We start from the raw sequence: 24,610 nt of genomic DNA, 5'->3' as shown, positions 1-24,610 counted from the left end.
GTGTAACATTATGTTCCTTTATTGAATAAGGACAAAACAAAGCAGGTAAACCATCAGCTCCTTTCAAAACTGAAGTCACAGTGACTCTACAAGATGGAAAGCACAGAATCTAAGCATATTATACAAAATGATACATATACAGACCTTTGAATGTGTATAACACACCCTGCATGTCTGCACACTAAAATAAATGCAGGACAAATCCATACACATCAACTGAACAGACAAATGAATGGATGCAGTAGCCTCCCTGCAGCCTTGTATTACACACAGTATACCGCACAAACATCATAAGAGGCCAAATTCGTCAAAAAACGAACCCAAAAAAAACCAAATTCCTCTGCCACCGCAGGACATATTTAACCAAAATTGAAAGCACACATACTAACTAAAATAATTCAACACATATTGGTCCCTCAGCAGCCGACCACTGTCGTCATCAGGGAAGATTGCCGGATTGTCCCAGTCCATGGCTGGTGGCACTCTGGGGGCCCTCTCCTTCCTCAGGCAGGCCACATTGTGGAGGACAGCACAAGCCACAGTAATATCACATGCCCTAACAGGGCTGACCCTTAATTTGTGAAGGCAGTGAAAGCGTGCCTTCAGGAGGCCAAAGGTCATTTCAACTCTGGCCCTGGTCCTGGCATGGGCATGGTTGTAGGCCTGCTGTGCTTCCTGGGGGTCTGTGAAAGGTGAAAGTTCACAGAAGGTCTGTGAAAGTCTCCCAGCAACACACCAGAGAATTCACCTGTCAACACAAAATCTCATCATTACTACCTCATAAACACAGTGATATTCTTGACACAGCCATGATGGTTATAAATAGGGGTTGTGTGGCTTACCTTGTGATAGGCACTGATAGATTTCAGAGGCCCGAAAGATTCTGGAGTCATGGACTGAGCCAGGCCATTTTGCCACAACATTGCTGATCACACAGTCAGCATTGCAGACCATCTGAAATCATAAGATGAGGAATATTACACCAATCAATGCACATCACTGGCAATGCAGAGTGTTCGTCAATGGACAATATCAAAAAGTTATGTTCACCTGAACATTAATGCTGTGAAAGGATTTCCTATTCACAAAATCGGCCTCATGGGCACCTGAGGGGGCTTTTATCCTTATGTGTGTGCAGTCCACTGCACCAATGACATTGGGGAAACCTGTCACACAAAGTAATGAGTATCCTACTATGTGTTAACAGTTGTCCTGTAATTTGTAGATCCTCTTACCTGCAATCCTATAGAACTCCTCTTTGATGTCACAGAGTCTTCTGTGGCCAGGGAAGGAGATGAAGACATCTGCTAATGCTTTGATAGCCAGACACACACTCCTTATTGTGCGGCAAATTGTGGCCTTGTTCAGCTGTTCTGCATCCCCCACTGAGTACAGGAAGGCTCCACTAGCAAAAAAGCGCAAGGCCACACAAACCATTTGCTCCACACTCAGTGCATGGCTCCGTGCAGTGCGGTGCTTAATCCTGGGACCCAGTAGTCTGCATAGATACCTGATGCCATCTGCAGAAAACCTGTATCTTTCATATAGATGGTCATCAGGGAAGGCCAGTGGGTCCAACCGGTCCCTAAAGACCCTTTCTCACCTGAAGGCTCTCCTCAGCACAAGTGCTTCTTCATCCACCACATCTCGCACGAATGGGCATGCCATTGTCAGAGCAGAAAGGAACACACAATTTTGGGCCTTCATATAGGCTAGTGGCCACACCTGGTGCTGGGGGGGGTGGGCAAAAGAGGGCGATGCCTTATAACGATGACTTGGTTGTACTGATTGCTGGGAAAATAAAAAAAAAACCTTAGAAAGATGCCACCGTCCTGTGTGCTCACAATAAGAGCTCATATGTCATGGCTCACTTGACTTTACGAGAATATACCTAATTTTTATTTTGAGCTGTGTCATCTTCTTGGAGCTGGGGGAGGAAAGAAAAATAATGATTAATACATTTGTGTTACAGTTAGCATACAGTGTACATTGAAGGCATATCTCACCTCCCTCAAGTTTTTTTATTTCAAGGTCCAGTTTCCTAATTGTCCTCTTTTTTATTTCGAACTCCAGTGCAAGATTTTCCATCTTTTTCTTCTTGTACTGAATGTCTATGTCTGCCAGTTCTATTTGGCACCGGAGGTGGTTGCCATACAACTTTCTGATAGCTTGTGAGCTCTGTGAACACAATACAATTAGCGCAGCTGGAATTTGGCAGGATGTGGTGTCCTTTTATTAATACGCACTATGTTGCCAGGCTGGTTTTCCCACTGTATAGCATCTGGGTCCTGTAAAAGAAATTAGATTTTTTGATTTTGATGAGGACTCCTCACCATTGTAGAGTAAATAGTACTTTCACAGTCTTAACATGATACCTCATGCCTTCTGGAATCCAGAGAGATGGTCTCCTCCTCATCATCGTCTCCATCATGTGCTGTTGCTGCTGCACTGGGGCCTTCACCCTATCACATTTAATCGGATTCATATTGAAGCTAGTAGACAAGACATGCCAGGCCTACAGTATGCCTTTGATGGAGTACTCACTGGATCAGCATCGTCTGGTGCTTGTGCTGGTGGCTCTAACAGGAACACAGTGCTGCCAGACACTGCAAGGCAATAGGTAAACCAAAGTCAGACAGTCCAAATTGATTCAATATGAATGTGGTTGTATCCCATGTAGAGATGGAAGGACATACCTTGAATGAAGCGGGTGGCATCTTGGGAGGAACCTATGCTCGTCTCTTTCCCCCCAGGGATCCCCTCTAAGACGGGCCTGCCTTTATTTAGCTCCAAGGCCATGTCCTCTGCTGGGGTAAGGTCAGCCTTTGGTGACCCACCACCCGTGCCTTGTCTGTGGGTATTCTTTTTCACTGCTAAAACAGTACAGACAATGTGTGAGCAGGCACCTTCTGGGTACAATATATGCTTGTGCTTTGTTAAATATTAGTCAGGGACCATACCATTCTGCAGAATGTTCTTGTATTTGATTTTGACCTGCTGCCATGTCCGTTTTGGCCCGTTCATGTTTAATCTACACACACACACACACACACACACACACACACACACACACACACACTTAATGGAGTCACACTGCAAAAAATTACTTGGTATTTTTGTCTTGTTTTCAGTAAAAATATCAAAAATTTTATCATAGCTTTATACAGTGTGATGGAGTTACTTTACACAATTTCACTCATATCTGCAGTGCATTTCAATAAAAAAAATTAACCGTTTCATAATTACAGTACAACTGCATTTTTGGAGATGTGAATTAAATATTTGAATTGTAATTGTGATGTTTCAGCGGAGCGGTGAGTGTGTAATTGTGCACTACTTACGCATTCAGGCGGTCTGCAATACTTTGCCACGCTTTTTCTCTTTGCTTTATCACTGTGGCGGTGTTGCCTTTCTTCTTAATTATATCTTTTACCTCCTCGTATGCCTCCATGAGGATTTGTGCTTCCGACGGGGAAAAGTACGCGGCTCTAGTTGCCATGGTAAATCAGTTAATCTGTGATCTGTGGCGGGGTCTATTTGAGTGAGCCGTGAGCGCGCACCTATCCAGGATTGGTTTCACCTGGCTTAATGAATCCGTGTCTGCTCATCCTGGCTTGGTCTTTGTGCAACCAATTAAGCCTGGACGCACATGTTTTGGCTTCATTGAGCTCAGCTGAGTCATTTATCCCGGATGTCTTAATTCTACTTTTGTGCAACAGGCCCCAGGTTGGGGAGGGAGGAACATGAATTTGTGAGCCAAACAAATAATGCTTTAAGTTGGGGATTGAGAGCTTGCTACCAGCTGTGGTAGACATCCAACTCACTAATAAAACGACGGGGTAAAAAAAAAACAATACGTGGTATTTGTTTCAACTGTTCAATTTATAAAATCTTAGTAAAAAAAATGTCAAATAAAATGTGTCCATTTATTTTAAATACAGCTAAAAACATTTAACATGTTAGAAGAAAAATAACAATTGTGTTTTTCAGATTCAAGACATGTTGAATTTACATTACGTATTAGACAAACGCAGACATGCACTCTACTAGACAATTGGTGCAAAATATTTCTGGGAAATATAGCCACAAATTACGTTTAAAATGTACTCTGTATAAATATTAATTATGTAGCGAGAGGTCCGCACCTTCCCTGTTGCTGCAAGCGTATCAACATTGCTTTCTCATTTTCCAGATCCAATCCATTCCCCAAAGCCAGTCTTAACGGGCCAGTGTGCTATTTTGTAATTCGCTGAAATATCTGCTTAGTTCATAATATGTTAGATTTGCCAGAGTACATTGGATTTATTTTTCCCAAAATATCTTTGGCTTATTGCTGCTACACATACAGTACATCAATTTCTGACATTGCTGCCAAGGACTATAGAAATTAAATCATATTTTATTAGCCACATGCACCGAATACAACAGGCCTTAGTGAAATGCTTACTTATGCTTACCCTAACCAACAATGCAGTTTAAAAAAAATACAGATAAGAATAAGAAATAAAAGTAACACGTAATTCAAGAGCAGCAGTGAAAAAAAACAATAGTGAGACTATATACAGGGGGGTACCAGTACAGAGTCAATGTGCCGTGGGCCTACACAACACAACTGCTCAATAAATTAAAAGCTACATGACAACACAAAAACATTGAGTACGGTTACATGCACACAATAATGCGATCATTGCAGATAGATTCATATATAATAGTTTGATTAAAATGTTTACAAACGATTAAAACGAGGCTGTATCACAGTCTTATAAGGCGGCGCACAATTGGCCCAGCGTCTTCTGAGTTTGGCTGTCATTATAAATAAGAATTATTATTGTTCTTAACTGGCTTGCCTACTTAAATAAAGGTTGAAATATATATTTATGTTATCTACCTGTAGTATAGCAGGCTTTGACACGAATGTACTCTAACTGTGTAGAATTGTAGCGTCTCTGGGAGTGGACTATTTGGGGGTCTTTTTTTCAGCAGTATGTGATTGAATATAATATATAGTCGTTTACAATAAATTAAATTCCTATGCAAAAAAAATATGGTGGAACAACAGATGAAAGGTATAGTTACCATAACCAAATGTCATTACCTGGAGCAGTGGTGAGTGCACGCCGATCACATGACAGGCTGCATACGCGCGGTGGCGGGGAGTGAGGATGGCGGATAGTGATGTTGAACCAGCACCCGACTGGAGTAATCGGCTGTCTAATACTGCCGAGGACACTTTCGTCGCCATGGAAGGCTTGCTGACTACCTTGAGGGCGCTGGAAGCAACGCTCTTGCAACAAGACATTTCGGAAATATCTTCCACCGAATATTGCGACAACTTCTGCCAGGTAACTAGCGTGCACGCAAAACTGAAAGGAAAAGGAACGATGTTGGCTGTATGCGCCAATATGGCCTTTAGTTGCTAACTAGGTAGAACAGTTACCAGGATAAGCGAACAATCTACATTAATGCGCGACTATAAGCCGCAAAGTATAACACATCTATTACATGCCTCCAATGTGCAAAACACAACATGCTATCGTCAGTGGTTCAAACTCTAGCCAGCTAGTAAACACGTTAGCAATGTTAACATGGTTGTTCTACAAGCTTGAGGTACAGTAGCCCAGTGTTGGACTAAAGGAGAATAATGTTACACCTTAATCCAAGGACCTTATGTTCTGGAAGCCAAAACAACCAAATAATGCTCCATCTAAACATGAAACGGTTATCAATTGCAGTAACGTTACAGTTCTATAAACATAAATCCATCTACATTCATATCACATCAAAACTATTTCACAAAGGCAAAAGACACTTACTGTACACTGTTTTGACACAGTTGCAGCCTACAGTATTTTTCTGTCTTGAGTTTACATGCATACATACCTGTGCTAATTAACTATCTTAAGTTTGTTTTCGGAAACAAGCGCTGTTACATTGAAATATGGCCCTTTGGGAACCCTAACCCGATTAAGGTCTATCAATTTAACCTTTTGTTTACAAAAAAATACGCGCCAATATGACAGATAAGGAGGTCCTTAATGTTTCCAAAAGCATACGGCAAGCGATGCGTGTTAATGTTCAGGCAGAGCGTCGCGCTCTGAACAATGACTTACACGGAACCGCGCGTGCGCCATCGTGCATAAATGTATTTTGTCCCCCTACACCAAAAGCGATCACGACACGCAGGTTACAATATCTAAACAAACTCTGAACCAATTACATTCATTTGTGGACAGGTCGGAAAGGGTTAAACATGTATGGCAATTTGGCCAATGAATTTGTCCTATTTAGCTAGCTTGCTGTTGCTAGCTAATTTGTCCTGGGATATAAACATTAGGTTGTTATTTTACCTGAAATGCACAAGGTTCTCTACTCCGACAATTAATCCGCACATGAAAACGGTCAACCGAATTGTTTCTAATCATCTCTCCTCTTTCCAGGCTTTTTCATCTTTAACTTATAACTTATTGGCATCTACACTTTCATAGTATTACCACGGCAACAGGTTGTCTTTCAATCACCCACGTGGGTATAACCAATGACGAGATGGCACCTGGGTACCTGCGTCTATAAACCAATGAGGAGATGGGAGAGGCAGGACTTGCATCGCGATCTGCGTCAGAAATAGGAATGACTTCTATTTCAGCCCGTGGCAACGCAGACGCTCGTTGGCGCAATTATTGAATAACATAGATTTCTACAATTATTTTGCAACGCTCGCACGGTGTGGTCAGCCTATTATGTGTAATGCATTGGAACTGAGTCCTGATCAAGGACTAGTCAGAGAGGGAGACGGTCAGTGCTCCAGGATGACAATAAGGCTTGCAAAAATATTTTTGATGCTAAATCCAGTACATACAAACAAGTAGCTAGTTTATCTTGTTGTTCTTTGCAACGTTTGTTAAATGTTTACAGTAAAAGCTGAACTGGGCTGGGTGGCATCACGTTTTGTTTATCAGGGCTGGCTGGAAATCAGGCACTTGCAGGCATGCATGTGAATAGACCTGCAGGGTTGTCACTAGTTAATACAACAGTCAGTCAAAATTGTCTATTGTAAAAATTCATGAAAACAACAATTTGATTGTTGGTTTAAGTTTATTGGTGTGGTTAGGTTTAAAATCAGATTTGAGAAGATACAGTGCCTTGCGAAAGTATTCGGCCCCCTTGAACTTTGCGACCTTTTGCCACATTTCAGGCTTCAAACATAAAGATATAAAACTGTATTTTTTTGTGAAGAATCAACAACAAGTGGGACACAATCATGAAGTGGAACGACATTTCTTGGATATTTCAAACTTTTTTAACAAATCAAAAACTGAAAAATTGGGCATGCAAAATTATTCAGCCCCTTTACTTTCAGTGCAGCAAACTCTCTCCAGAAGTTCAGTGAGGATCTCTGAATGATCCAATGTTGACCTAAATGACTAATGATGATAAATACAATCCACCTGTGTGTAATCAAGTCTCCGTATAAATGCACCTGCACTGTGATAGTCTCAGAGGTCCGTTAAAAGCGCAGAGAGCATCATGAAGAACAAGGAACACACCAGGCAGGTCCGAGATACTGTTGTGAAGAAGTTTAAAGCCGGATTTGGATACAAAAATATTTCCCAAGCTTTAAACATCCCAAGGAGCACTGTGCAAGCGATAATATAGAAATGGAAGGAGTATCAGACCACTGCAAATCTACCAAGACCTGGCCGTCCCTCTAAACTTTCAGCTCATACAAGGAGGAGACTGATCAGAGATGCAGCCAAGAGGCCCATGATCACTCTGGATGAACTGCAGAGATCTACAGCTGAGGTGGGAGACTCTGTCCATAGGACAACAATCAGTCGTATATTGCACAAATCTGGCCTTTATGGAAGAGTGGCAAGAAGAAAGCCATTTCTTAAAGATATCCATAAAAAGTGTTGTTTAAAGTTTGCCACAAGCCACCTGGGAGACACACCAAACATGTGGAAGAAGGTGCTCTGGTCAGATGAAACCAAAATTGAACTTTTTGGCAACAATGCAAAACGTTATGTTTGGCGTAAAAGCAACACCCTGAACACACCATCCCCACTGTCAAACATGGTGGTGGCAGCATCATGGTTTGGGCCTGCTTTTCTTCAGCAGGGACAGGGAAGATGGTTAAAATTGATGGGAAGATGGATGGAGCCAAATACAGGACCATTCTGGAGGAAAACCTGATGGAGTCTGCAAAAGACCTGAGACTGGGACAGAGATTTGTCTTCCAACAAGACAATGATCCAAAACATAAATCTACAAAATCTACAATGGAATGGTTCAAAAATAAACATATCCAGGTGTTAGAATGGCCAAGTCAAAGTCCAGACCTGAATCCAATCGAGAATCTGTGGAAAGAACTGAAAACTGCTGTTCACAAATGCTCTCCATCCAACCTCACTGAGCTCGAGCTGTTTTGCAAGGAGGAATGGGAAAAAATTTCAGTCTCTCGATGTGCAAAACTGATAGAGACATACCCCAAGCGACTTACAGCTGTAATCACAGCAAAAGGTGGCGCTACAAAGTATTAACTTAAGGGGGCTGAATAATTTTGCACGCCCAATTTTTCAGTTTTCGATTTGTTAAAAAAGTTTGAAATATCCAATAAATGTCGTTCCACTTCATGATTGTGTCCCACTTGTTGTTGATTCTTCACAAAAAAATACAGTTTTATATCTTTATGTTTGAAGCCTGAAATGTGGCAAAAGGTCGCAAAGTTCAAGGGGGCCGAATACTTTCGCAAGGCACTGTAAATGGTAGAAATAGGCAGGGTTTAGCATAATTGTGACCGGCCTTCAGGGCAAGAGTTCTTCATTACTCATCAATTAGCTTTGTCTGATGACTCACCCTGAATGTAATTCTGCTGCTCTATCAATCGCTACATACATTGTTTGAATATGCCACCCTACAATAGTATTGCATGGTATACTGAAACTTAGGTACTTTTTCAATTCATATGTTTTACTTTTGGTACTTCTTTCAAATGTCTCACGTCGTCTACTGGTTGAGAGAGGATCAAGTCTCTCTCAGCGAAGCCGATGTCCCCTTATAGCACAAGAGCCTGCTCCACTTACTCATTGCTAGCTCTAGCCTATTCTGAGAAATCACTGAGAGTCTGGGCTGCATCATCACTTATGCTGCACAGAAGTTAACACACTTGAATAATGCAACGCGGCATGTAGAAATGTTGAAACTGTTAATTACTGTTCGCAAAATAATGTCCTATACAGACTAGAACACTTTGTACAAAGCAAAAAGATACCAGTAGCTTCCTGCTTTGTGGGTTAAATTTCCTTGCTAGTTTACAGCTAACATCAATTCACTACCCTATTACATTGTTTATGTAAAACGTAACGCTAAACGTAACGCAAAATATTGGTGATTTCAAAGCTGATTGTCACCAAAAGCTTTATTAATTGACTTCATCTCCCCCACCTCGCGTCTCTCCCAGTCAAGATCAAATTTGCTCCATCCTGTACTGAATGTGTGTGTGAATGATATCATTAGTCTTAAAGAAACAGCACACTTTTATAAAAGAGGAGATTGCTTCTTCTATGCTTCTATGCAATAGTGTTAATCAGTACAATAAAATAAGTCCCAAAATGGAAGGGAAACTTTAAAAAAAATCTGTAGCCCTATGAAATCATCCTAAACAAGCTCAAAAACTCAATCCATGCACACACTGCATTTACCTATTGTGAATAGGCCTAGGCAACATTTTGATTTACCCAATTTATCAGCAGATGAGAGATTTACAATTCGAATAAAGGATTACCATTATGATATGTGGTTAAATAATCAGTCAAATTGATTGTATGGTTGTATAATAATAAAATATCTGTCTGGATCAAGTGCCATTCTGTGACTTTGGCTAATATGCCTTTTTTTTTCTTTCTTTTTTTGCTGGAGGTATCGAGTATTGTGATACTAATCCTCATATCGGTATCAAAGTCAACAATTTGGTATTGTGACAACACTACCCTAGATGTTGTTTGTGTGACTTCAAAATAAGAGGCGTTGTACAAAACAAATGAATCGGCAATTGACTAGTCTTTAACCAATCAGAGTATCAAAATTGATAACGATATCTTGTAGGCCGGCTCTGGCCCAAGCCATCAGTTTCTCTGACCAATCAGAATGATCAGAATGTGTTCGCATTCTAGAAAACGTTGGAGGGAGGCAAATCCAGACTCATTGTGGAGAAGAAACGTCAGTTGGCCAGAGCGATGTGGACTGGTAGCCAGGAAATAAATAGCTTTCCTAGCTAGTGCATTTATTGTTTATTTTTACATTTTTAAAGTATATTTTTAAGATCTTTTCAGACTTTATTGAACAGATAGAGAGCGGGGATGACAGTGGAGAAAGATAGAGGTTGTGTCAAAGGTTGTTCTCAACTGGTTTTGCCTTGGGACCCAAACTGAACCAGGTTGTCCCAGTAGCGACCCAATATTCACATTGCGAAAAATAATTGCCAAAATACAATCTGGAAAACAATTTTTAATGATATATTGATAGTAACTGTAGCAATAACAGTGGCAGGAAAAAATAATTTTTCTTGCCACTGTTATTGCTACAGTTACTATCAATATATCATTAAAAATTGTTTGAACCCTTTGGAATTATCTGGATTTCTGCATAAATTGATCATACAATTAGAGCTGATCTTCATCTGTCACAACAACAGACAAACCCAGTCTGCTTAAACTAATAACACACAAATTAATGTATTTTTCTTTTCTATATTGAATACATAATTTAAACATTCACAGTGTAGGTTGGAAAAAGTATTTGAACCCCTAGGCTAATGACTTCTTCAAAAGATAAAACACTCACAAAACTTGAGTTTGCTATTCACAAGAAGCATTGCCTGATGTAAACCATGCCTCTAACAAAAGAGATCTCAGAAATGGTTGACTTGCATAAAGCTGGAAAGGGTTACAAAATCATCTCTAAAAGCCTTGATATTCATCAGTCCACGGTAAGACAAATAGTCTATAAATGGAGAAAGTTCAGCACTGTTGCTACTCTCCCTAGGAGTGGCCGTCCTGCAAAGATGACTGTAAGAGCACAGCGCAGAATGCTCAAGAAGAATCCTAGTGTCAACTAAAGACTTACAGAAATCTCTGGAGCATGCTAACATCTCTGTTGACGAGTCTACTATACGTAAAACACGAAACAAGAATAGTGTTCATGGGAGGACACCACGGTTGAAGCCACTGCTGTCCAAAGTTCACAAAAGAGCATCTGCATGTTCCACAGAGCTACTGGCAAAATATTCCTTGGGCAAATGAAACTACATTTGAGATGTTTGGAAGGAACACACAACACTATGTGTGGAGAAAAAAAAGGCACAACACACCAACATCAAAACCTCCTCCCAACTGTAAAGTATGGTGGAGGGAGCATCTCCTGACTGTTCTGTAGTTGCGGATCAGACCTACACAAAACGTTTGGTTGAGGTTATTGCTGCCAAAGTAGGGTCAACCAGTTATTAAAACAAGGGTTCACATACTTTTCCCACCCTGCACTGTGAATGTTTACACAGTGTGTTCAATAAAGACATGAAAACATATACTTTTTTTGTGATATTAATTTAAGCAGACTGTGTTTGTCTATTGTTGAAGATCTTAGATGAAGATCAGATCAAGTTTTATGACCAATTTATGCAGAAGTCCAGGTAATTCCAAAGGGTTCATATTTTTTCTTGCCACTGTATATGACAAGGGAACAACCTTCCCACCTCATTCATTGTCAATAATAAAATGTTGCCCATGTTCTTGATGAAGAATGTTCAACTCACTAGCTTGAAACCACAAAATCCACCAAAAATAATGCTGGCAGTTTTATTCACTGTTATTTTCAACCTCTCCTTGTCCCAGTCTGTAATCCTCACATGTTTTAAGCTAACCACATGCATTCCTGTTCCCAAGAACTCTGACTTCATGCCACAATGACTACCGCCCTGTAGCATGTAGTGCTTTGAGAGGCTGGTTATGACACACATGAACTCCATCGTCACAGATGGATATAGATGGCGCGATCTCAATAGATCATTCAATCTCAATTGCACTCCACACTGATAACCAACCTAGATAAGAGGAATACCTATGTGAGGATGCTGTTCTTTGACGACAGCTCAGCGTTCAACACTTGTCCCTCCAATCTCGTCACCAAGCTTATGACCCTGGGACTGAACACCTCCCTCTGCAACTGGATCCTAGATTTCCTGACGGGCCAACCCCAGGTGGTGATGGTAGGCAACAACTGTCTGACCTCCAACCTCAACACGGGGCCCCACAGGGGTGTGTACTTAGTCCGCTCCTGTGACTCCCTGTTTACCCACGACTCCGTGGCCACGCACGACTCAAACACCATCATCAAGTTTGCTGACGACACGCCGGTGGTAGGCTTGATCACCGGCGACGATGAGACAGCCTGCAGGGAGAAGGTCAGTGACTTGAGAGAGTGTGGGGCCAGAACAACAATCTCTCCCTCAACATCAGTAAGACCAAGGAGCTGATTGTAAACTACAGGAAAGGGGGAGTGATCACACCCCCATCCACATCAATGGGGCTGCAGTGGAGCGGGTCGAGAGCTTCAAGTTCCTCGGTGTCCAAATCACTAAGAACTTAAAATGCTCCACAGTCGTAAAGAAGGCACGACAGCACCTTTTCTCCCTCAGGAGGTTGAAAAGGTTTGGCATAAGCCCTCAAATCCTCAGTTCTACAGCTGCACCATTGAGAGCATATTGACTGGTTGCATCACTGCTCGGTATGGCAATAGCACCGCCCTCAATCGCATGGCGCTACAGAGGGTGGTGCGCACAGCCCAATACATCACTGGTGCCGAGCTCCCTGCCATCCAGGACCTATCATGCGGTGTGAAAGGAAGACCCGGAAAATTGTTAGATTCTAACCACCCAAGCCATAGACTTCTTTCTGCTTCCGCACAGCAAGCGCTACCGGTGCATCAAGTCTGACACCAACAGGCTCCTGAACAGCTTCTATCCCCATGCCATAGGACTGCTAAATAACAAATGAAATGCCTAAACAGACTGAGTTGGCCTCTGTATTTTATTCTTATTTTTGCAATGTCTCTATACATACACAGTGCCCTACACACTATGCACCACAGGAGGTTGGTGGTACCTTAATTGGGGAGGACGGGCTCGTGGTAATGGCTGGAGTGGAACTCTGATACTCCAACACGCATACTAACACTCACTCCATCATCTGCTCACACAATAATATGCACATACACTACCGGTCAATAGTTTTAGAACACCTACTCAAGAGTTTCTTTATTTTTACTATTTTCTACATTGTAGAATAATAGTGAAGACATCAAAACTATGAAATAACACATGGAGTCATGTAGTAACCAAAAAGTGAAACAAATCAAAATATATTTGAGATTCATCAAATAGTCACCCTTTGCCTTGATGACAGCTTTGCACACTCTCGGCATTCTCTCAACCAGCTTCACCTGGAATGCTTTTCCAACAGTCTTGAAGGAGTTCCCACATATGCTGAGCACTTGTTGGCTGCTTTTCCTTCACTCTGCGGTCTGACTCATCCCAAACCATCTCAATTTGGTTGAGGTTTGGAGATTGAGGCCAGGATTTCACTCCTCCAACGGTGTTTGCGCTCACAGGATTCTGTGGGAACGTGCCTCCCCAGAGAAAGACACGGATAAGGTGTGTTTCCAAACAATGTCATAAATCGTGATTGAGTCATCACGCTGGGCCTCGGCACCTGCAAGTCACCAGTCGCCAGTATCACCTTCTCTCATTCTTCCACTACAGCTGTGAAAATGACCCAACGTTTAAGATAAGATTTCAGTTCAGCTTGGATGCATATTTTATGTGGTTGATATACTATCAGCTTTTATGATGCTAATAAAGATACAATCTGTAGAGGTGCTATCTAACTGCGCATGCATCAAAGAACTCCACTCCTGTTCCCAAGTCAAAATGTAGCTTACATTTGGTGTATCATTTTACTGCAAGAAATGCTCAATTCTGCAGTAGTTAATATGAAGGCTATGTGAGAGGTTATTGACCTACAGTCACTGTTCAGTTTCCATTAAACCCATCTGAACAGTTCCCTTGACGTGCCATAGGCTTATTTGAATTCCCCGTCTTGTGACAATCACAACCATCACACACAACATAGCCGACACTGGTACTTTTATGTCCTTCCCTTCTCTTTATTTTTGTCTCTCTATTTCGCAGCTTTTTGACTCTGTAGATGGACAAACCTTTTCTGCCCACTCCCAAAAGCATTTGCCGATTGCCGTGTAGGCAAAGTTTTTTTTCTCTCATAAATCTACACACAATAACCCATAATGACAAAGCAAAAATATATATTTTAAAATTTTTAGCTAATTTATAAAAATAAAAAACTGATATCACATTAGTTTTCAGACACTTTACTCAGTACTTTCTTGATGCACCTTTGGCAGTGATTACAGTTTCATAGTGTCATACCCAAGAAGACCCAAGATTGGCACACCTGTATTTGGGGAGTTTCTCCCATTCTTCTCTGCAGATCCTCTCAAGCTCTGTCAGCGTCGCTGACGTTCGATCGGGTTCGGGCTCTGGCTGGGCCACTCAAGGACATTCAGAGACTTGTCCCGGAGCCACTCCTGCATTGTCTTGGCTGTGTGCTTCGGGTCGTTGTCCTGTTGGAAGGTGCTCTTGAGCAGGTTTTATCAAGGATCTCTTTGATCTTTGCTCCGTTCATCTTTCCCTCAATCCTGACTAGTCTCCCAGTACCTGCTGCTGAAAAACATCCCCACAGCATGATGCTGCCACCACCATGCTTCATTGTTGTGATTGATTGGCCAGGTGATGAGCAGTGTCTGGTTTCCTCCAGACGTGATGCTTGGCATTCAGGCCAAATAGTTCAATCTTGGTTTCATCAGACCAGAGAATTTTGTTTCCCATGGTCTGAGAGTCCTTTAGGAGCCTTTTGGCAAACTCCAAGCAGGCTGTCATGGGCCTTTAACTGAGGAGTGGCTTCTGTCTGGCCACTCTACTCTACCATGGTTGTCTGTCTGGAAGGTTCTCCCATCTCCACAGAGGAACTCTGGCACTCTGTCAGTGAACATTGTGTTCTTGGTCACCTCCCTGACCAAGGCCCTTCTCCCCCGATTGCTTAGTTTGGCCGGGAAGTCAGCTCTTGGTGGTTCCAAACTTCTTCCATTTAAGAATGAGGGAGGCCACTGTGTTCTTGGGGACCTTCAATGCTGCAGAAATGTTTTGGTACCCTTCCCCAGATTTGTGCCTCGACACAATCCTGTCTCGGAGCTCTACGGACAATTACTTCAACCTTATTGTTTGGTTTTTGCTCTGACATATGCACTGTCAACTGTGGGACCTTACATAGACAGGTGTGTGCCTTTCCAAATCATGTCCAATCAATTGAATTTACCACAGGTGGACTCTAAGTTTTAGAAACATCTCAATGGAAACAGGATCCACCTGAGCTCAATTTCGAGTCTCATAGCAAAGGGTCTGAATAGTTATGTAAATAAGGTATTTCTGTTTTTTATTTTTAACAAAGTTGCAAAAAATTCTAAACTTGTTTTCGCTTTGTCATTATGGGGTATTGTGTGTAGATTGATAAGGGTAAAAAAAACAATTGAAGCGATTTTAGAATAAGGCTGTAACGTACCAAAATCTGAAAAAAGTGAAGGGATCTGAATACTGTTTTGAACGCACTGTATATCGGTACATTTCTAACAACCTAAACATTACAAAATAAGCCTCACTTAGCAAAATAGCAATTACATTTTTTGTTGACCAAATTTGACACTCGTAGACGTCCCATACAAAAAAATGTCTGCTTATCGCTTTATTGTTGCGATTTTGGTTAATCCTCTTGCTTCGCCTCTTCCTTTCTGACATAATTCGGAAATTAGGACTGTTTTTTTGTTTTCTACAGAAATTGTAGTATCATATTTTGCTATGCTTTTTCCTCTATTTTGGCAAGATTGTGAGACCATTGTAACAAAAAAGATAACCCTAAACTGGGTTCAGTATGGCTGCTCAACCATTAATTGGAAAGTAATTGAGTGTTAAGCTAGCTGTAGCTGTTGGCTAAGTCGTTATGTTTATAAAAATAAAAAAAAATAATGTTTTATTAACTAACTTGTCATTGGAAGTGTTTTTTTTTTTTTTTTACCTCTTTCCTCCATGACTGTCTTTGCAGGCACTGATGCACTATGCTGGGAGCAGGAATTCTGTGGAGCATGGTCTTCCCCTTCTGGAGGTCTACTGCCTGTCCATCAACTGCTTCGCTGCTGCAAGGCCACACCTCACCGCAGACTCTGATAATGTGGCCCTCGTGTTAAAGAGACTAGCATTGTGAGTCAACTCAAAGAGTAATAATGTGTTTGAAACTGTTATGGTTGTACTAACATATACATTTTTTTTTTTTTTTAAAACCTCAGCAGTACCACACTTTCTGCTGAGTGCTGCAATACATAGCCTTCTTTTTTTTAAAGACATGTCTTAATTTTTTTTGTGCTGCATGTTAGAAATGGATAACATTGTGTCATGAAGTTTCACAAGTTGTCACTTGTCCCTCATTGTGTCCTTTTTGTTATTTTGCTTTCAGGAGCTGTTTTGAACTGTTGCTGTCTGTGCCTGAAAATGAAATCCCTTATGAGACCTGGGTTCAATTTTACCGTTCTGTTCAGGTAAAGGATGGGGTCTGTTTGATTGAAAAGTAAATGTGTTGAGAACACATTAGCCAGGGAATTGAGAGAAGTTGAGGAAGTGATTTTTATATCCAATCCACTTCTTGATGTGAGGGCTGTCCTACATGAACAACTTTACCACGCCGTCTCTTACCTTAAGGGACATTTGTGGCCCGACCCCTTTGTGTGTGTTCTCACGGGTTTTGCAGGTGGCCCATGATGCCTTGTTGGAGTATGGGAGCACAGACCTGCAAGCCTTGCTCCAGATCACAGGAGAGGGGGGAGCATGGAGTAACCCTGTCCTAGGCGCCCTTCTCACTGGTCGCCCCACAAACATAGCGGAAGGTCAGTATCGCCACCTTACTGCATTGACATGGTAATGCTGGACAAAGAAGCAGCAGTGACTAATAAGGCTAATCTTGTGATTTTGAAGTATTGGTATTAGTCATCCAGCTACTGCTGCTCTGTCATTCTCCTTCAGTTGAGGCGTACATCGCCTTGGAGGGGGAGGGCTTCATGGAGATGCGTGTCAAACACCTGGAGAAAGTAGGAGAGGTGGCGAAGGCTGTTGTGCTGGCTAAGTCCTGTGCCGAATGCCACCTTGTCTCCAACCAAACCACCTTCCGGCAGACCTACGTCTCTCTCCTCTGCCACCTGCTGCCCGGTGAGGAGGCCATCATGGAGGTCTGTCAGTGTGTTGTTGTGAGAACAGCATCATTTGTCTTTTAGCTCAGTTATGTTATTTATACTGCTATTTAAATAGCGTTCAGAGAAAGCTGTTACGAAAGAAAATGTGATGGCATAGTGAATCTGACAGTTGTGTGTTGGGCAATCTTCACAAGTAGAGTATGAACTCCTTCGCCCTTGATGTAAGTGATATGGTCCACAAAACTGTAGTTCTATACATGATTTGGCCTTTATTATATATCCCACAGATATCCAGACTGGACTGTAAGGATGTGCTGGATATTACATGCAGTTTGGAGACTGGGGGGGAGGAAAACACGGCCTTCATCCTGTGTACCACCTTCCTAACTCAACAGCTGCAGCAGCAAAGCCTGTACTGCTCCTGGTGTGTTTTTAGTAGTCAATGTCAAATCTTGGGAAGCATATGGATAAATTGAAGTGAATGCATGTTAGGCGCAAAAAATGATCTCATTTGCAGAGGGACCCTGAATAATCTTAGCCCAATCTTAGTTCTGGGCTGGTGTGTAGCTTTGGGGTCTCTCTAATGTATATTTCTCAATGCGGCTTCATTTCTAGGGAGCTCACACTGCTGTGGAGTAAGCTTCAGAGAAGGATTGACCCATCTTTGGAATCACTGCTGGAGCGTTGCCTGCAGCTAGGCGCCATTGCTAAGACCGTTTACCATCTGCTCTTCCTTGTGCACGTCATTCGGACAGAGGTAGAAAAATACCGCTTTTTCTCCCTCTCATTTTGAATGTCATTGCAATAAATTGTTAAGCGGTTTTGAATTGTTATTTTAGTGAAATATTTGCTTTGAAAATAAATTTACATTTGTAGGCCACTGATTTCCCCCATTTCTTCTACAGGCAGAGGTGCTTGGTCTGGCTTCGTCTGTGGAGTTATGTGTTAAAGCACTACAGCTCCCAGACCAAGAGGACACAGAGACGAGGATTTCTGTGTGCAAGACTGTAGCCTGCCTCCTACCAGACGATCTTGAGGTGTTGCGTGCTTGCCAGCTGACAGAGTTTCTTTTAGGCCTCTCTCATGTGGCCTTCAGCTCCCTTGAAGAGCTCTCTCTGCAGACCGATCAGAAGTATGACCAGGAAAATTCCATCATCCCCAACTCTCTGCGGTGTGAACTGCTCCTGGCACTTAAAGCCCACTGGCCTTTCGACCCTGAATTCTGGGACTGGAAAACACTCAAGCATCAGTGCATCAGGCTGCTGGGGCTTGACCCTGAGCCAGAGGAAGATGAGGAGGAGCAGGAGATTAGTCTTGGGCAGGATGTAAAGGAGGAGGTGGAGAGGGGGTTTGTTGATATGCCAAGAGAATACTTAAATCGGACAATTGTTGGCATTGATGGTCATAATAAAGATGAGAAAAATGAGTGGGACAGTAAACCACCTTTGAAGCCAGATGTTGAGCAGGGCTCACTTCAGAAGAAATACAAGTTCCTCTGCAAGATTTGTAAGAAAAGTGTTACTGAAACGCGAATTCTTCTTCACTCTAAGAGGCATGAAAACAACGGTGTTTTCACCTGCCCTGTCTGCCTGAAGAGGTTTAAAAGCAGAAAAGATTTTATCCCACATACTAAACTACACCTTCGAATGCCACCCAGAAGCACTCGGCAAAAGAGAAAGGACAAAAAGAGGATTGATTGGGATAAGGAAATGGAGGAGGACGACTTGGAGCCTGTTGAGATTGCTCTTGATCCATCCTTAATGCTGTACTACCAGTCCACACATGATCCTGATGTTTTGGAGCACATTTTAGAACAAGCTTCATCTGCCCCCAGGTACCCTGGACTTGAAGATAACGTCACATTTGATTACATTAACTTTCATTTTGAATTGCAGAATCATGACATATATACATGCCCTGCCACTCACTGTACAAAGACTTTTAAGCATTCCAAGTACTTGGGTGTGCATTTAAAATCTGAATACCACGTTGGGGACCAGAACGTGAAACATTATTTTGAAATGAAAGAACGTAGGGAAAAGTGCACTTACTGCCGGCGCCACTTCATGTCTGCCTATCACCACCGACGACATCAGCGTTTGCACTACGGTGACCTGCCTTACATTTGTATGGTCACAGGTTGTGGTGCTCGTTTCAGCACCTCCAATAAGCTTGTTGCACATAAGCATAGCCATGGCTATCAAGTTAGCTACCAGTGTGAGCTCAAAGGATGTCGTCTTTCTTTCTCTGACTTGGGACAGGTATACCACCATGAAGCACAGCACTTTCGTGATGCTGCATACAGCTGCACAAGCCTTGAATGCAAAAAGTTCTACTTTTCTAAAAAGGAATTCAGCAAGCATTTAGCCACACACGGCATTACCTTCTCTGAGGAAGACTTTGAGGCACAGAGGAAGGCCAAAATAAAACATCTTGATTCCATAACTGAGGACATAGCCAGACCCAAAAAGTATTGTAAAAGAAAGACTGCACTGGAGGAGTTAGTCAGTGGGGGAAACAATGCTACTTCCTATACATGCAGTGCGTCCTCGTCACATGTATCGAGCTGCAAGGAGCCCAAAGGCACAATGACCTCGGTTGCTGTGTGCTTTGATGGAAAAAAGTTCACTTGTGGTTTTGAGAGGTGTGGATTGACCTTCTCCAAAGCCAGAGATGTTCACAAGCACCTGAGGTGTATTCATCCAGAGCACTTCAAGGCAGAGAATAAGGAACTCGGTCTTGACAAAGAAGTGGGCTTGAAATCTAAAGGTCTAAAGGTCAAAACAGAGCAGGACAATGATGACCAGAACAAACATGAACATGCAGCTTGTCTGCTAATGAAGGGATCAAGCCAGGGAAATGCTTGCCCTTCCCTTACCAAGAACACCACAACATCTCCATCATGCCTTGCCAATGATAATGCCCATTTGAGAGAGATTTTGATTGGGCTTAGCCAGCTTAGTCTGACTCCCTCCAACTCTACAAATGGATATACTGAGCCCTCCCACCCAATGTCAGGGTCCACCACATCAAATATATCCTGCCATCAGGGTGTTGGCACCAGGTCCCCAATTGTATTATTGCAAAAGAGAGCTCCACCCGCTGTTGGTGAGAGGAGGCAATTGACATCAAACGTTGAACCATCTGTTGCCCACAGTCTACCCTCAGAGCAACACTTAGAGTCAGACCAGATCAGCCCTTATGTTTTGCAAGCTTCTACTAAACAATACTTATGTGAGCTTAATGGCTGCAATTTTAGATGTGTGATTAGCACTACCCTAAGGCGCCACTACATGAACAAGCATCATTTCTCAGAGGAGAAGGTGAAAGGAATGAAGATCCTCAAGTCACTGACATTTAAGTGCCACCTCTGCTTCAAATGCCATAGAGAGAAGACCGACTTGAGGGTTCATTATCTTCAGACTCATAGACTTAGCGAGGCAGTTGTGGAGAAAATGAGCTGGTCTAAAAAGTGGGTTCAGGGTAAACCCAAAGAACCCACCAAGCCCACAGTCTCATTTATACAAAATTCTCAGACCCTCACCTGGCAACACCCCTCCTGGCAGCAGAAGTACCTAAAAAAGAAAATAATGTGGAGGCGACAAAACGTTGTACAATTTGCTAAGTCTGGAGACAAGAGTACAAAATGGAGTCACGCGCCATCTTCTGTGCAGGATCAATTTGAGGAGGAAAGTGAGGATGGAGATATGCAAAGGGGCAGAGGCAGCATTTATGTGTGCAAGCACAAGGACTGTGGGATGCTTTTCTGTCACACCTACAGTCTTTATCGCCACAAGAAGAAGCATCATTCACAGGTGATGGGACGTCCTTCCATGCTTTCAGAAGACCCAGTTTTACAGAAGTTTAGGTGCAGCTACGCCAACTGTAATGCCTCTTACCTCCTGAACAGTAGCCTGGTGCGTCACTTGGAGAGTGAGCATCCTTACCAGGTGAACCGTAGCCTAAAGCATCACAGAAAGAGTTCTCCTTACCCGGCGACCATGTACAGCAAGTATGAGGGCTGTACACAAGTGTTCACCCAAAGCAGTAGTCTGAAAAAACATGTACTCTCTAGCCACCTCAATTACTATGATTCACTTGTATTGCGTCTCCAGAATACTCACAACGACACTTCAGTCACTGGTTGCCAAAAAAAGTTTATCTTCACATCCTCTACGCCACAAAAAGATGCAACCAAACTACCTCTCGGGCAATCTCTGAGACACTGCCCAAAGTCTCCCGAAGATGTTAAGGCTGAAGAAACTAGTGAAGAGCATGATGAAGATGATGGTGAAATTTTGAATGTTGACCCAAGTATTGTAGAGTCCAAATCAAAACACAAGTTTGAAGATATGGTCTTCCGTTCCCATGAGGAGGCCTTGCAGATGTGCCAAGATCGCTGTCAACGTGAAGCGTACCCATGCATGGTGCAGGGTTGTGATTCTGTAGTCAAATTTATACGTAGTATGCGACGTCACTATTTGAATTGCCACAAATTAACCAATCGGGCTTTCAAATTGAATGAGGATAAGCTTGTGTTTAGAGCAGAGCAACTGGAGGAGCTGATACAGAGGAATACTGTATTGTCTGTGTGGCCTGATATGACGAGGGCACCTAACGGAGTTCTGAAGATGGAGTATCAAGCAGAGCCAGAGAACCCTGGTGGTCCATCTGTGCCTATGAGTCTACACTCCATCAAAGCAGAAACACTGGATGACTATGACCCACTGGGGTTCAAAGAGGAGCCAACTGCTGAGAGGAATGTTTTGGTCGGTGCAGATGACTTGCTTTATGGAGAACCCTGTGGGCACACGGAGGACCCTGCTACTCAGAACAGCCACAGCCAAGAGGCGAGGCCAAGGCGAAGATCCTCAAACCCACCGGCTCTTGATCTCTCTCCCCCATCCTCCCTCAGATTCTGTGTTGATGAGAGCTTCTTGGACAGTTCAGGCAAAGATGGTGGCAAACCAACAAACATTTCTGTGCCCTTGCCCTCCCCTCAAGCCCGGCAGCCACTTAAACGTAAGAACGAGCTCCCTAAGCACCCTCCCATTTCAAAGGACCCCCAGCCTCAAAGCCCCACCCCTCGCACATTTGACCTGGCTACTTACAGACCTATGGGATTCGAGTCATCTTTCCTGAAGTTCATACAGGAGAACTCCAAGGATAAGGATGCTGAGAGGCCCCAGGCTTCACACTGCAACAACCCCCGGCCTGATCCACCTGTGGTGTCAGCTCGGCGGCAGGATTCCTACAGACGTAGCTGTTTTGTAAAGGAGAACAGCCAGGTGGGACTCACTACTACCTGTAGCAGGCTGGCTCATTCTTCCCCACTTAAGCCTCTTCCCAGGACAGGGGAATACACATCAGTCCAGAACTTACACGTCATCTTAGAAAAGGCTCTTACAGGTTGTGGTGACCTAGCCATTAAACAGCTGCAGCACCAAAGGCCTGTAGTGGTTCTTGAGAGACCAAGGTTTTTCACTTCCTTGCTTGACCTCTTCCCCACAAAAACGAATGATAAGCTACTTCTCGAAGGTTTGTAGAACTGAGCACTTTTGTGTCCAATATGAAGACTCTGTGTTTTTTTCTAATGTTATTACTACTCTGATATTATCAGTATCTTTTAAGTTGCCAAACTGAGCAGCTCAAGTTCCTTAATTTACCTACATGTTTCAACCTGTGAAAAATGGCCCCCTGATTTTGAAAAAAAAACAACCTCTTCAGTCTTTGTATTACATTTCTGTCAGATGATGAACATTTCAATGTAGATACAGTGGCATTTTGAATTTGAGTTTGCTATTCACAAGAAGCATTTCCTGATGTGAACCATGCCTTGAACAAAAGAGATCTCAGATGACCTAAGATTAAGAATTGTTCACTTGCATAAAGCTTGAAAGGGTTACCAAAGTATCTCTAAAAGCCTTGATGTTCATCAGTCCATGGTAAGACATTGTCTATAAATGGAGAAAGTTCAGCACTGTTGCTACTCTCCCTAGGAGTGGCCGTCCTGCAAAGATGACTGCAAGAGCACAGCACAGAATGCTCAATGAGGTTAAGACGAATACTAGAGTGTCCGCTAAAGACTTACAGAAATCTCTGGAACATGCTAACATCTCTGTTGACGAGTCTAAGATATGTAAAACACTAAACAAGAATGTTGTTCATGGGAGGACACCACGAAAAGAGCCATTGCTGTTTTTTTGTTTTTTTTTAACATTGCTACACGTCTGAAGTTTGCAAAAGTGCACCTGGATGTTCCACAGCTCTACTGGCAAAATATTCTGTGGACAGATGAAACTGCAGTCGAGTTGTTTGGAAGGAACACAGAACACTGTGTGTGGAGAAAAAAAGGCACAACATCAAAACCTCATCCCGACCGTAAAGTATGGTGGAGGGAGCATCATGGATTGGGGCTTCTTTGCTGCCTCAGGGCCTGGACAGCTTGTTATCATTGACGGAAAAATGAATTCCCAAGTTTATCAAGACATTTTGCAGGAGAATGTTAGGCTATCGGTCCGCCAATTGAAGCTCAACAGAAGTTGGGTGACGCAACAGGACAATGACCCAAAATCAACAACAGAATGGCTTAAACAGAAGAAAATACACCTTCGGGAGTGGCCCAGTCAGAGTCCTGACCTCAACCCGATTGAGATTCTGTGGCATGATCTCAAGAGAGCAGTTCACACCAGACATCCCAAGAATGGGATGGTCCAAAATTCCTCCTGATTGTTTTGTAGGTCTGATCCGCAACTACAGAAAACATTTGGTTGAGGTTATTGCTGCCAAAGTAGGGTCAACCAGTTATTAAATCCAAGGGTTCACATACTTTTCCCACCCTGCACTGTGAATGTTTACACGGTGTGTTCAATAAAGACATGAAAACGTATAATTGTTTAAGTTTAAGCAGACTGTTTGTCTATTGTTGTGATCTAGCTGAAGATCAGATAAAATTTTATGACCAATTTATACAGAAGTCCAGGTATTTCCAAAGAGTTCACATACTTTTTCTTGCCACTGTATGTATCTTCTCACTACATAATTAACTTTTATAAAACACTTTCAGAAGAACAATGTAGCTCATTTGCCTATTCTAATGCTATGAATTTGTCTGAATATAGCTTTCTACAGAATCATCTTATTTGCCATTTTTTGTCCCCTCTGAGTATCAAGACACCATTTCTTCAGTCCAGTAGGCAGACATGTAATGCTTTCTAAGAATAATAAATGTTTGAATTGACCCTTTCAAAAA

General features: G+C 42.5%; 2 protein-coding genes and 1 long non-coding RNA gene across 3 annotated transcripts in view; 1 reads left to right on the top strand and 2 right to left on the bottom strand.

The window, feature by feature from the left end:
• LOC110505293 (uncharacterized) overlaps positions 1-5,218 on the bottom strand; it is a 21,176-nt gene extending 15,958 nt beyond the window's left edge. Inside the window, exon 1 of the long non-coding RNA XR_005039577.2 lies at positions 5,096-5,218. This is a non-coding gene — a long non-coding RNA (uncharacterized LOC110505293). The remainder of the gene's footprint in view (positions 1-5,095) is intronic.
• Positions 1,897-3,783, bottom strand: LOC149972044 (uncharacterized). Its single transcript, XM_090220504.1, has 7 exons — positions 2,961-3,783; positions 2,697-2,873; positions 2,545-2,606; positions 2,376-2,462; positions 2,247-2,288; positions 2,007-2,178; positions 1,897-1,927 (listed from the first exon to the last, which is right to left on the bottom strand). The coding sequence occupies exons 1-7, from the start codon at positions 3,022-3,024 to the stop codon at positions 1,914-1,916; spliced, it is 618 nt and encodes a 205-aa protein (XP_090076630.1). The 5' UTR covers positions 3,025-3,783; the 3' UTR covers positions 1,897-1,913.
• On the top strand, positions 5,142-24,610 carry LOC110505292 (zinc finger protein Rlf). Its single transcript, XM_021584438.3, has 8 exons — positions 5,142-5,342; positions 16,221-16,375; positions 16,629-16,710; positions 16,920-17,055; positions 17,192-17,394; positions 17,646-17,782; positions 17,974-18,115; positions 18,264-24,610. The coding sequence occupies exons 1-8, from the start codon at positions 5,163-5,165 to the stop codon at positions 22,902-22,904; spliced, it is 5,676 nt and encodes a 1,891-aa protein (XP_021440113.3). The 5' UTR covers positions 5,142-5,162; the 3' UTR covers positions 22,905-24,610.

This window comes from Oncorhynchus mykiss, chromosome 25 (assembly GCF_057628025.1).
Source record: "Oncorhynchus mykiss isolate SJ-2025 chromosome 25, ASM5762802v1, whole genome shotgun sequence".
Classification (NCBI taxonomy): Eukaryota; Metazoa; Chordata; class Actinopteri; order Salmoniformes; family Salmonidae; genus Oncorhynchus; species Oncorhynchus mykiss.
The sequence above is the reverse complement of the archived record's forward strand: the minus strand, read 5'-3'. Positions and strand labels throughout refer to the sequence as shown.